This window comes from Canis lupus, unplaced genomic scaffold, assembly GCF_011100685.1.
Source record: "Canis lupus familiaris isolate Mischka breed German Shepherd unplaced genomic scaffold, alternate assembly UU_Cfam_GSD_1.0 chrUn_S1069H1238, whole genome shotgun sequence".
Lineage (NCBI taxonomy): Eukaryota > Metazoa > Chordata > Mammalia > Carnivora > Canidae > Canis > Canis lupus.
Window position 1 is genome coordinate 6,447 of NW_023329884.1, and position 14,426 is coordinate 20,872.

General features: G+C 41.4%; 1 protein-coding gene across 1 annotated transcript; it reads left to right on the forward strand.

Moving 5' to 3' along the window:
* The first annotated feature begins 12,348 nt into the window (after window positions 1–12,348).
* Window positions 12,349–13,759, forward strand: LOC119878170 (ferritin heavy chain-like). Its single transcript, XM_038588890.1, has one exon. It carries the CDS (start codon window positions 12,364–12,366, stop codon window positions 13,099–13,101), a length of 738 nt encoding a protein of 245 aa, XP_038444818.1. The 5' UTR covers window positions 12,349–12,363; the 3' UTR covers window positions 13,102–13,759.
* The last annotated feature ends 667 nt before the right edge of the window (window positions 13,760–14,426 follow it).

Below are 14,426 nucleotides of genomic sequence, written 5' to 3' on the forward strand. Positions count from 1 at the left end.
AAAGACAGCAGTGCTATATTATTTAACTTCTAAGATATTCCTCCCACTTTGATTGAAAATGGAATTATTAGAAACATTTTTCCTAGATCCATTCAAATTGCATGAAACTGGAGATAAATGCTCATATATCCTCTAATTGCAAACAGTCAGAATGGGTATACTGATTCCTACTGCCCCAAGTTTTTGTGAAAATTCAGTGACAGGATACTCAGAATACTTTGTATCATGCTTAGTATACACAAGTACTCAGTGACTTCTACCTTTCTTCATTGTGATTACTGGAGAAGGTTTAGAACTTGTATTTAAATGCTATTTCACTAAATTATGGAATTGTTTAAAATAGCAGAATTAAATAATCATTATCACAAAATGTTGAGATAAATTATGAAGTGTCTTAGCCTCTTTAACAAAGACAAGAACAATCTCAAACATACTTACTCCTGAACTAATATCAAAAGATCTAGAATAAAAAAAAAAAGAGCTAGAATATAAATATAACAAGCAGAAGAGATTACAAAGAACATACTTGCAATCTCCATCACTGTCCCATGAACTGAAAGAAACCCTGTGTTATGTAATTGGAGCAACAATGGCAAACCACATCCTTGGTGGAAGCAGCATTCCAAGGTTCTAGCCCTTAAAATAGCTACTGCTAGCACATATAAAGGTCAGCACATGTATATTTTATGCACTTTACTATTTCATAGGATTTCAAGCCACAACACATTACAGCAAGAAAGGACATTGGCAAAACATTAATTCCTTTAGAACTAGAAAGAAAACTCAAAAACCTTGACATTGTTCAATCAATTCTCCTCCTAAGAGACAATTGTCCATACTGCAATCAATGCCAAAGAAGTTTTGCCTGCAGTCCTCTCTGCTCCAAATAAATGCATTTGGGAACTTCCCATGATGTTTTTTCTGCATAGAATCCTCATCGCCCAATTTCTTTCCCCCTTTTTTATTTTCTCTTTTTTTCCTCAGGGAGAGAGAGAATCCCAAGCAAGCTCCACATTCAGCGCAGAGCACAGAGCCCGACTTGGGGCCCATCTCAGAATCCTGAGACCATGCCATGAGCTGAAATCAAGGGTGGGATACTTATCCTACTGAGCCACCCAGGTGCCCTCTCATCGCCCAACTTCTTTTAAGAAAAACTCTAACCTCTGTACAAGGCAGACACTGATCCTCCTACACTTGGTTTGTGATTGGATTCAACCTTCTATGATGGAATGCGGCTCTTCCACTTGATTTTGAATCCACACAGGCCCTAAAATCTAGGTGTCCTTTACTCTTTCACAGTACAATGTGATTACTATGATTACTGCCCCAAGTTTTTGTGAAAATTCAGTGACAGGATACTCAGAATACTTTGTATGATGCTTAGTATACACAAGTACTCAGTGACTTCTACCTTTCTTCATTGTGATTATCTGGAGAAGGTTTAGAACTTGTATTTAAATGCTATTTCACTAAATTATGGAATTGTTTAAAATAGCAGAATTAGCATCATCCAGCATCAGGTGCTCAAAATATATATTTGGAATTGAATCAAATCAAATCAAATTGAATTCAAGATGACTGTTCATTCAACCTTTAAGACTATAAGGCTCAAAATTAATATATTTGGTTTACCTGGCTCCACTAGTAGCAAAGATAGAGAAAAAATAAGCCATCAAGTACACAACAACCAACCCATTAAACTGACCACAACTCCCCTTAAAAATGTTGCTTAAGTGTTATTCAGAACCAGAAAGTTTGGGACTTGAGAGAATTTTAGTCCCTCACCCACTTTATTTTTTTTAAAGATTTTAATTATTTATTCATAAGAGACACAGAGAGAGAGAGAGAGGCAGAGACAGAGGCAGAGGGAGAAGCAGCCTGCGAGGAGCCTGATCCCAGGACCCCAGGATCATGCCCTGAGCCAAAGGCAGATGCTCAACTACTGAGCCACCTAGGTGTGTCCCCCCTCATTCACTTTATTAACAGTGTTGTTTCATGCATTGGATCAGGTGCCATCTATGTGCTAGACACACAAGAGTAAAAAGGATGGACATTCCCCTGACAACAAGAATTTTTCAGTTTAGTGGAATAAAACAGTAATAATCACTCTAATTCTGTCTCATGACAGGGTAAGTAGAAGAGTATGGGACTCCCCAGAGGCCTCCAAGGACCATGTAAAGTGTGATCAAAAGAATAATGGAAGTGAGTGAGCTGACAGAGATACAAAAAAGAGAGGGGGTGGTAGACAACTGCAGGGCTGGGGAAAAGCAGGCACACCAGAGGAGCTGTCAAAACACAGATTCATATTAACTTGTATATTCATTGTAGCAACCACCAAAGGGTCTTCTTGAGTTCCATTAAACATTCATATCAATAAGCCTGGCACCATGCCACTCAGAAAGACTTTGGATAGAAGCCACAGTTTTCTGGCATGGTGATATCAAGTGTCCTCTCAGGATCCCCACAGAATGAGTAGAAGAGATGCCCTAGCTAAAATGCTTCATGTTCATAAGAACCAATATCTTTCATAACAACTCCAGTTTCCAAAAACCCTAACAAAGGCAAGCTCAGAGACAAGAGTTACCATGCTCAGAGAAGATCAATGTTAATTTGCCAGTGAGGGATTATTTTTCTACCAGCAAGATTGCCTGGATGTATACTCACATGTGAACAGAGGTAGAGAGTTAACCAGTGGTCATAGTCTCATGCTAAAGGTAAAGGGCTTGATAACTCTCTGCCCACACTCCCCTGTGGGTAGTTCTGAGTGGGACACCATTATAAGTAGTGTATGCGGCACATAAAGGCCTGTGGGAAAGGAACAAATGGAACGTTCCAGGCTCTAAAGGAAAATTCATAAAGACGGAAGCATATTGGGGGTTTAGAGAGACTATAGGGTGCTAGAAGTCATGAAAGAATAGTCGCAGGAAGCAAGGGAGAATATATTTCACAAGGCTGTAGTTTAAAGTGGGACTATTCCAAGGTTTAAAGCAAGGGAATGAGTTAATCACATTTACATTTGGCTAATCTAGGCACAGGACACTGGAAGAGCATGAAGCCCTCTGATGTCTTACATCTGCTGCTACAGATCTAACTTTTCTGGCTCTGTCCTCCTCCCCAGAGGTCAGTGTGAATGCACCAGAACAATGAGTTCCCTAGCTTCTGGCTTTCTGTTAGGTCCAACCTATGCAGAGCACTAGCAAGGGAGGCAAGGGAAGGAAGAGAATGAGGCCAGGTATTTAATCCCCTGGACTCCTCCCTTCCAGGTTCCCTGAGACCTGCTATGTCCTTCCAGCTGTCATTGTACCCTTCTAGGTGGTTGTAAGAATAGCTTACTCTCCCTGCGGTTCTGAGAACCACTCCTGAGACCAGCCACAGGAGTACTGAACTATCTAGAATTATTCTGATTTTTAAGTGTGCCATCTATTTTCTCCTAGGTCCTGCACTGATCACAGTAAGACATTAGGCCAGATGACCAGGTAGGAGTTGTTGGTATCTTGCCCAAGATTCCCTGGGAAGCCTTTCACCATTTGGGGACCACCCCACCCCCACCTTCTGTGTGTTTCTTCTTCTAAGAGAAGCTGTAACACTATTGGGACCATGGTGGTCAGTCCTGCAACTGCTTTGTCAGAACATGCAGACAAGCAGGGAGCCTGAGTGATTACATCTCCCCAGAGCAGCCCTGAGAGCTGTGGCTGGCTGGTGCAGAACTATAAAAGCCCAGCTCCCTGCCCCAGCTCAATTTCCAAGGTATGTCCATGCTCCAGAAGTCCCCTGTGGGATCAGTGCAAGTTATCCCATATTCAGGCCCCATGGTGAAGTGAAAAGATTAGTGCATCTAGATCAAAATGAAGGGGGAAAAATGCCATCAAAGGTACCAAGAGAAGGACGCCTGGGTGGCTCAGTGGTTGAGCATCTGCCTTTGGCTCAGACTGTGATCCTGGGGTCCTGGATCCAGTCCCACATCGGGCTCCCCCACGGGGAACTTGCTTTCCCTCTGCCTATGTGTATGCCTCTCTCTCTATGTCTTTCATGAATAAAAAAATAAAATAAAATAAAAAACCTTTTAAAAAATATTTTACTTTCTTCTGTGGTCTCCTGACTTGTCATGGTGTTTTAATGTAATTTTAGAGGGGGGAAAAAAAACCTTAACATTCATTCATTCATTCATTCATTCATTATTTATTATTTATTTATTTATTTATTAAACCTTAACATTTTAAATTATCAGCCTGGATTTCACTGTTCATGTTTAGCTCATGCCATGACTGATTTAAATATAAATATGAGCTATTAACTTATATAAAGGATCACTGAAATTATACAATTCATTTGTTTTAGCTTGTCCATGCACATATATTTCATTGTTACCAGAACAGTGGAAATGCTACACAAAAGGGACTGAATTTTTTTTAAGATTTTATTTCTTTATTTATGAGAGACACACAGAGAGAGGCAGAGACACAGGCAGAGGGAGAAGCAGGTTCCCCATGGGGAGCCTGATGCAAGACTAGATTCCAGGACCCAAGGATCATGACTTGAGCTGAAGGTAGATGCTCAACTGCTAAGTCACCAAGGTGTCCCGGGACTGAACTGTTTTTATTTCATTTCTTGATGGGCACACATTCGACCAACATGCCGTCTTTGGTTACTGATTAAGAAGGATCGAAAGGAAAGTGAACTATGGGTTGTTTCATTGCCCCTTTTTCTACTATGTCATCACTTTCAGCAGAAATGACCACCTGACACAGGGAAGTATAACACTAGTAAGAGAAGATCTGCTGAGTCTCTTTGGTCCTTCATGTCCCTGGGAATGCCACGGACTTCTTTCTGCATTCCAAGCAAATTCTGTTTCAAAGGAAAAAGGCAGCTCTGAGGCCTGCAGGCACACTAGCTTCCTCGTCACAGATACAACACACTTACTTTGTACTTGCATTCAGGGGCGCTGCCTTGACATTCACTACGGCTCCACCAAAATCCCATGCTCAGGCTCTGGGAGTGCTGTGAACACTATATGCCCACAGGGAGGCAAGGAATGACAAATACACAAAAAGCACTTGTCTGCTCATGTGCGTACTCCACTGCCTCCGACCCCAGACTGTACTTAGAAAATACAGGTTCAAAAATAAGATTATTATGACTTTCAAGACATCATCGGCAGAGCACTAAACCAAGCCCAGGGCTTGTCTCAGTGTGGGATGCTACATGATTGCCCAAGCCCATGAAGCTAGCCTACTCTGCATGGAATTTTACTGAATCACACTCTTTCATTGTCCCCCCACTACTCCCCCCCCCCACCCCACAGCATTTGATAAATCACTTGCAAATGAGACCTTTTCTGAAAGTTTGCTTAGAAATCCAACCTATAAAAGTTTTTATTGAAAACGTCCCTAAGAAGCAAATCTAAGATGTGATTCAGGAAGTAGATCACTTGCTGGACAAGTAACAAAAGATGTCTGACACCCACCTTCCACAGCACTGATTCCTAGGATGCCATAGCATTGCACTTGCTAGAATTTCTACCTGTGTAATTGGGGATAGACAGAGGTGGAAGGAGATAACCTCACTGGGCGCAGGATCTTTCTTGATTGAGGGCTGTGGTGAAAATGTGGAATTGATTTGGCTTGGCTGAGCACTGCTGATGAAAGAGAAAGAGAAAGAAAAGAGAAAGAGAAAGAAAGAAAAGAGAAAGAGAAGAGAAGAGAAAGAGAAAGAGAAGAGAAGAAAAAAAGAAAAAAAAGAAGAAAGAAAGAAGAAAAAGAGAAAGAAAGAAAAAGAAAAAGACAAAAAGAAAGAAAAAAAAGAAAAGGAAAAGGAAGAAGAAACTGACAGGATTCATTACCAGACTAATGGAATGAGTATCAGAAATACTACATGGCAGCATATAAAGAGTTCCTCATCTCCTAGAGCAGGAGTCAGCAAACTTCACAATTAGGGCCAAGACTGATCCACTACTAGCTTTATAAATAAAGTCTTATTAAAACACAACCATGCTTACTCATTACATATAGTCTATGACTGCTTGCAATACACTATAATAGCAAAGTTGAAGAGATGCTACAGGGACCTTATGGCCCACAAGCTTAAAATATTGATCTGGCTTTCTCTAGAAAAAGCTTGCAAATCCTTGTCCTAGATTCTGAGAGCAACCTGAGCTGCCTCTAACTTCACACAGACTTCCCCTCATGTGGACTGCATCTATATAAATTTCCTCTTCTTATGAGGACACCAGTAACTGAAAACAACACAGACCTTCAACCAGGACAATCTCATTTTTAACTTGGTTATATCCGCAAAGACCCCTGTTTCCAATAAAGGCCTATGCACAGATCCTTGGTGGACAAGATTTTAATAGGATGCTATTCGTCCCATTATACCACTATAATCAACAGTTAGGTTCAAATCTGAGCATGGCCCAAGACGGGAAATACTGGCCTTGCTAAGGAATAGAAGAATTATAACTAGAAATCCAGTGGCTAAAACATTAGTACGGTTTTAGGAGTCTAATGATTTGTGGCACGCCAGACATGTCCTGAAGGTAGAGTAGGGAGTTACCGTACCTTGCACTTTTGACCACAGATTTAAAAAAAAAAAGAGCAAAATTAATAAAACAGAGTTTACTAGACCTCTTCTAGTTTTAGAGGCAGAAGGCTTGAGAGTTCAATTCTGACTCATTATGAAGTGACCTGGAGGTTTCCCCATTTTGAATGGATCTGAGAGTGAGTAAAGAAAGTGCTCCAGCACTAAGTCCAAGCACTCCCTTTAGAATTTTGAGAGATTTCCTAGTGATAAAATACAGAATAGCAATACATCTCCTTTTCTCAAGACAAAATCCTTTACTCCTCTTTATAAAACCCTCAGGGGAAAAAAAAAAACCCCTCAGATACTCCATTAATAGCAGTTGCACAATCCATAATTCATATTGCAGTGATCAATGGACTTCTATTCACTCTAGCTTTGTCGCATTTCAGGCTTCTAACAGCAAGAAATTTTGAAAGGGCCAGGATCAGTAATAAGATGAAGAAATGCTAAAACCATGACTAACTATGTTTGAATGTAAAAGAGAGAATAGAAAGAGATGAGAAAAGGAGAAAAAATGTCTTCATCACAAATACAAGTATAAAGGGGTAGAAGTACTTTTCAACTTTCCTTTTCTTATTATTTATGACTGCTCCCATCTATTAACATAAAAATGGAAAATGTTGTTGATATACTTTCCAAGGTAGGTAAATTCTAAAAATATCTTGTATTTAAAATAAAATGCTCTACAGAAAATAATATAAAAACATGATCTATATATTACATATATCGAAACATTATTCATTGGATTACAACCCATTTTCATATAGTCCTTAAATTTCCAATTGGCAAAGCATTTTTACATAGAAAACAAATACTTCATCCAATAAATCTATAAAGCATAAATGGAGGATATTGTTATTCCTTTTAAGTCTGAAAACAGGTGTGCCTGAGTGGCTCAGTGGTTGAGCTTCTGCCTTGGCTCAGGGCATGATCCCAGGGTCCTGGGATGGAGTCCCACATAGGGCTCCCCGCAGGGAGCCTGCTTCTCCCTCTGCCTGTATCTCTGCCTCTCTCTCCCCTCTGTGTCTCTCATGAATAAATAAATATTTTTTAGAAGTCTGAAACCAGCAAAGTACAGAGCTTTTCAAATAACTTACAGCAAAGCCGTCTCCTAGTATACCTTATAAATGTGCACTTGGCTAAGCTGATACCCTATGTGAAATAAATTTTCCTATCCCCATTTATCTGGGGGATAGAAGCATAGGACTAGGAATTTAAAAATGAGATGGGTTGCCAGTGGGGGAGGGGATGGACAAAATGCATGAAGGGGAGTGGGAGCTCCAGGATCCCAATTATGGAATGAATAAGTCACAGGGAGGAAAGGTACATCACAGGGAATATAGTCAATGGTATTGTAAGGGTTGTATGGTGACAGACAGCAGCTACACTTATGATGAGCATAGCACAACTTAGAGACTTATGGAATCACTATGGTGTACACCTAGTGGGTCAACTATACTTCAATAAAAAAAAATAAGTAGGATGATAAGCTGTGCCTGTAAGGACACACACACACCAACACACATTTAAGTATACACAGGCATGTGCCCATATACAAGAAATTATAACATGATATGATATACTCTCAGTATAAACAAAGTCTTCAACAATAACAACAAAGTAGTGATTCATTCCAAATGAACTTATCTAAGACCTTAGAGAGAAAATAACATATTTGATGGGACCTAAAAAGATGAGATGTACTTCGTGAAGAAGTAAAAGAAGGGAGGACAGGACAAAGGAGAAGTAAAGGGAGCACCAGAGAATCTCCAAGGCTTAGAGGGCTGTTCAAGGAAGAGAAGAAGCCATTAAAACTGAGGAAGAAGACAGCCCTGGTGGCTCAGCAATTTAGCGCCGCCTTTAGTCCTGGGCGTGATCCCGGAGACCCCCGATCGAGTTCCACATCAGGTTCCCTGCATGAAGCCTGCTTCTCCCTCTGCCTGTGTGTCTCTCTCTCTGTCTCTGTGAATAAATAAATAAATCTTAAAAAAAAAAAAAAAAACTGAGAAAGAAATGGCTTGCGAAGAATGGTGGGCCATGGTCTAGGTTTGTACTTTTGGTATAACATTGTTTACTATGAACACTGGAAATCAAAATGTCCCTAAATTTAAAAAAAAAAAAAAATCCTTGTATTTTCAACATCTAGTGAAACACATGACAAACTTTGTAAGGAACAGGAAACATTTTTGACAGATTAGCATGGAATATTCAGTGTGTATTGTGTTTTATGATGTTGTTTTGCATTACATTTCACGTCCTTCATTTGTTTTATAGCTATGGTTTTTTTTACCTTGGGGATAAGCATTTATATGAAAAGCATCATTTCTACTAAAACACTAGTAGCAGCAGTTGGCATTTAATACTAAAGAATCATTTTCAGATCCTCTCTTTAGGGAACTATGTTTTAGGAGTTGCAAAAGTTTAGAGAAAATAAAAGCAAAGATGGATAGAGAAAAGCAAAAATGAGTAGGAAATTTCTTGGTGAATATCCATCGCATTCTGCTAGCAGAGACTAAGTGAAACTAGACCTTAGGCATCCACCTCTATCTACGGTACACTTTAAGAAGCTCATTTGAGACCAAAGAGCTTACTACCAAACTACAAGTTTGATATGCCCATATTATAAAAGAAATTTGACCTCACTATCCCTACATGATAATAGTATAATGCATATAAGCATACTGTGTAAGCTGTATAAGGTTTTCCATATATAATAATTATTATTGCTTACTGAATAATATAAAATAAATGGTCTTGAATAATTAAATAGAAACTATCCAATAAGAACTATTAAAGAATATCCTGAGTGCTTATTCTGTGCCAAGCTCTGTGACAAATCCTCTGCATAATTATTTTATTGAATCCTTTCAGTGACCCAATGGAAATAAGTAGGATCTGGAATTTACAGCTGAGGAAACTGACCTAGGAATGTAGTCTGACTTGCACAAGGAAATCTAGGAAAGTGATACGGAGAAAGTAATATGCTGATAACAGAAAGAAGGCCTGAATATAAGCAGCAATAAGATCAGAGACTCAGATATCAACCAAAAGATATCAAATAACCATAAGAAGAAATGGCCCAGGATGTAAAATGGGCAGAAGATTTGCACGCTTCACCCAAGATACATGGCTGGCAAAGAAGTATGAGAAAATGTACTCAGCATCATTAACTATGACAGGAATTCAAATTAAAAATACAAAGAAATGCCAGTATACATCTACCAGAATGGCTAAATTTTAAGTTTTAAATTAACAAGAAATAAGTGACAGTACCAGTGGTTGTAAGGATGTAAAGGAATTTGAAGTCTCACATAGTGCTGATGGAAATGTAAAATGGTACAACAAATTGGAAAACAATTTGAAGTTTCTTAAAAAGTTAAACATATGCTTAACCATATGGTCCAGCCATTCCATATAAAGTGTTCACCTAAGAAAAATAAGCATATACAGCCATACAAAGGCTTGGAGAGAAATGTTCATAACAGCTTTGTTTCAACAGCCAAAAACTGTAAACAAGCAAAATGTTCATGAGATGGGAAAAGGTTAAACCAATTGTGGTATATCTACACAATGGAAGAACTATGCAACAACAAAAACTATTCATACACACTACAACATGGGTAGATCGCAAAACCACCGTGCTGAGCAAAAGAAACCATGCGAAAAGGGAATTCACACCAATCGTTTATATGAAATTCTAGAAAATGCAAACTAACCTACATAGTGAGGAAAAGCAGATCGATGGATGCCTGGGATAATGTGGGGCAGAAAGTGGCAGGAGGGAGTGATTATAAAATATAAAAGAACATGAGGGAACTTTGAGAGGTGATGAAATGTTTATTATCTGGATTTTAGCAATGATTTCACAGATATATACCTACATCCAACTCTATCAAGTTGTACATTTTAAGTATCTGCAGTTTATTTTATGTCAATTATACCTCTCGAAAGCTATTGCAAAGGTATATATTTACTTTTGAGCTTCTGTGATTTTTTTTAATCTGTGAGAATTATTATCAACATTTTAACCATGGTTCTGAGTAGAGAAATTTCCTGAATTTTCTTCTGTTGAGTTAATCCTCATTTTCTCAATACACTATAACAGTTACAACATTCTTTTAAAACCAAATACCATTTTAAATTTATTTTTTCAGACTATTTTATTTATTTATTTTTTATTTAAAAACTTCTTTTGGCAGATGGACTCCTGGGACTGCCCAAGACCAGCCCTGAAATGATGACCGATAAAGCAGAGGAGTTGGCTGTTGGGAGGAAAGCCAAATGAAACATTTTGGAGAATCCACAATTCATCCTCCCTCTAAGAGAAGGCCAAGCCTGGCATGCTGTCAGTGAAATAGGAAGCACAGGGAGCATCCCACCCTGCAAGCTCAGCTATGTCCTTGAAAGATGATGACTCCAAAGTTATAGCAATGTCTGTGTTGGGAGAAGTGCCAGAAAAAAACTGCCAATACCAATGGAAATCAATGCTGAAATAAAGCATCAGTTAAAAAGGGAAATTTGACAGTGTTGATGAAAATATGAAAGAATTTTCAAATTTCTTGAAGGAGTGAGCAGATCTCCAGAAATGTGGGAAAAAATTTCATACATGCCATAAAGGAAGCAGCAAGATTTAAAAGCCAAGACTTAATAAGGCACCTGGAAAATACACTAGAAAAACTAGAATCTGACCTCTTCTCAACAAAGATAATCACACCTCAAATAATCTCATTATTGAAAAGATCAATGAGAAAGCAGAACCAGTTTGCTGTCCTAGGATGCAACCTGGTATTGTTGACACTTCCTAGCATGTTAGCTAAGAAAATTTATCTTCTTGAGGCTAAGAAAAGGCATTGGAACTTCAACATTACAAGTCTGTTAGTAAAAGCTGGGCATTTGCCCTTAAAAAAAAAAAGTCATTTTACTTGACACACAATGTAACATTAGTTTCAGATGTGCAACATAGTGATTCAACTTCTCCACAGCTCTGCTCAGACTCTATGTATCTGCGTTAAAAAAACCAGATAAATAACCTCATGTTTAGAACTAGTTTATATCTTCTTCCTACTTTTCTAGTGTTTTATTTTGCAGTAAAGATGCATTTTATTTAAAAATAAGATGACTTTTTTAAAAAAGCACTCTTACTACAGACTCTTGAAAATTTGTACTAGCAGTCCTTTCCGTACCTGCACTTGTTAAAATAAATAGAAAGTCCATTTATAAGCATCCATTTTGGCTGGGACCTATTTTGTTTCATCCTATTTCAAGGCTCTGTGCCCCCCCCCCCCCACGCGCGCGCCTTGAGCTTTGGAAAGAAAGAGTCCACAGAGGGAGGGCCAGCGTCGCCGGGTGCCTCCTCCCTTCCGCCCGTCCCAGCGCCTATTTTTGGGACAGCACTTTTGACTTCGATGAACTAGTAAGTCACAAAGGCCCACGGGCAGAGCCGGGGCACCGCCGGGTTAACGGGGCTGCAGACGACCTGCAGGTGAGCCCGGACAGAACCAAACGCACGCACAGCAGGAAGGTGAGAAAGGAAGAAAGAAAGCACGAAAAACCGCCCGGAAGGTGGCCCACGGAAGACAAGCCCGCCGCCGCCCGCCCGCCACTAAGGTGCGCCCCGGCCGCCCACGCCCCCCGACCGGAACGCGGCGCCTCGGGAGCGCCCCGGGTGTGTGTGACGCGGTCGCCGTCGCCTGGGGCCGCGCTCGCCGGCCGACCCGAAGCTCCGGCGCCGGCCGCACGCTGTGCCGCCCTGGCCCGCTGCCCCCGCCCGCAAGGAGCCGAGCCATGCGGCCCTGTTTCCGGCTCCTCCCCAACATCCGCGCCTCGCTGCTGTCCCTGCGCTGCGCGCGCCCGGGCTTCGCGCTCCCGCCGCTGCGGGCCTCCGGGCGCCCCTGGCGTCCCCGCGCCCCCGCGCCCCTGCGCCCTCTGGCCGCGGCCGCCGCCTCCCGGGACCCAGCCCCGCCCGCCTGCGCCCGCGCCCGCGCCGGCTCCCGGGTGCGCCAGAACTTCCACCCCGACTGCGAGGCCGCCGTCAACCGCCAGATCAACCTGGAGCTGTACGCGGCCTACGCGTACCTGTCTATGGCCTATTACTTCTCCCGAGAGGACGTGGCGCTCAACAACTTCGCCAGGTACTTCCTTCGCCAGGCCCGGGAGGAGGCCCAGCACGCCGAGAAGCTGATGCGCCTGCAGAACCAGCGGGGGGGCCGGATCTGCCTGCGGGACGTCAAGAAACCGGACCGGGACGACTGGGAGAGCGGCCTGAGGGCCATGGAGTGTGCGCTGCTCTTGGAAAAGAATGTGAACCAGTCGTTGCTCGAATTGCACACTCTGGCCTCAGACCAAGGCGACCCCCATTTGTGCGACTTCCTGGAGACGCACTATCTGAATGAGCAGGTGAAGTCTATCAAAGAACTGGGTGATCACGTGCAAAACCTGGTTAAGATGGGGGCCCCGGATTCCGGCCTGGCCGAGTACCTCTTTGACAAGCACAGCCTTGGAAACGAAAACAATCAGAACTAAGCCACAGGCTGCCCTCCTCGCTGCCCAGGGGGCCAAGACCCAGAGTCTGCAGACTCCTGCTTCCTTGCCCTTAAAATGAACCTCTATCTTTACACCCACTTATGCTGTACCAATAAAGTGACTTGTAGAGACAATGTACTTAGCCTCGTGTTAACAAGGTCTTTTTGTCCAACATCAAGATCATTTTTCCAGCCTGAAACGTAGCCCAGGATATTATGATATAAAAATGACTGTGGAAGAGCACTGCAAGTAGAGGCAAACTTTCTCCAGTTGCCAAATATTATTCCGATCCATGAACCTTAACTAAAATTCTGTGATTTTTCAGCTGAGAAAGTGCCCCTTATTTTCAAGGCCTCATGCTAAAGCTAAAGTGGGAAAACATGTTAAGATAAATATGCAAATAACTATAACACGTTGGAGAATATATATAGTACTGTAAAAACCACACATGTAAAAATCTAGGGCTACTTATACCCTTTCCCAGTATGTTCCAAGAAAAAAAGTAATGTCTGGCGGTGTTTTTAAAGGATTTTGTGATCAAATAAATTCAAGAAAAGCTGTGCAAAGTATCAATACTGGCCTTGGAAAGTCACAATCTGTATGAACATTTGAAGGGCTCTGGGAAGTCTTGCAATTAAAAACAACACAAAACAAAAAATCTTGGATTTCTTTTGTTTAGCTCACTGTTGCCCAAACATATCCAATCTCAGCTAATTTGTATGTGTGTGAGTGTGTGTTTTAAATGATAATCTAGGTCTGTCTGATTACAGATTGTACACTTCACCACTGGACTATACAGCCTCTCTGATAACATATCAAAAAGGGTGAATACACTGCAGAAAACACTTTTCTGTGCCCTTTAAAAATGGAGAAGAAAGAACATCAGGGTGGGAAAGTCAAGAAGAAATCCAGAAGGAGGGACACCTGGGTGGCTCAGTGGTTGGGCATCTGCCTTTGGCTCAGGGCATGATACCCAGGTCCTGGGATCAAGTCTCACATCAAGCTCCCCGCAGGGAGTCTGCTTCTCCCTCTGCCTATGTCTCTGCCTCTCTCTCTGTCATAAATAAATAAATAAATAAATAATAAATAAATAAATAATAAATAAATAAATTTTTTTAAAAAATCAGGAAGGAAGGAGGTATCAGCCAGACAGATGTTTTCTTGGGAGTTGGGGGTGGAGGAGGCAGGAGAAAATAGAAGACTATTTGGTCAGCAGGCCCTGGGCTAAGAGCACTGGATGGGGCTGGGGAGATGGGTTGGAGCCAAGTGTGGAGAGAGGAGGTGCTCAGGCTTAATTTGCTGAGCAATGGCAGTGCTTTGAATGA

Excerpts from the sequence above, each read along its gene's own strand:
- LOC119878170 (XM_038588890.1), top strand. The coding sequence starts at position 12,364 with ATGCGGCCCTGTTTCCGGCTCCTCCCCAACATCCGCGCCTCGCTGCTG.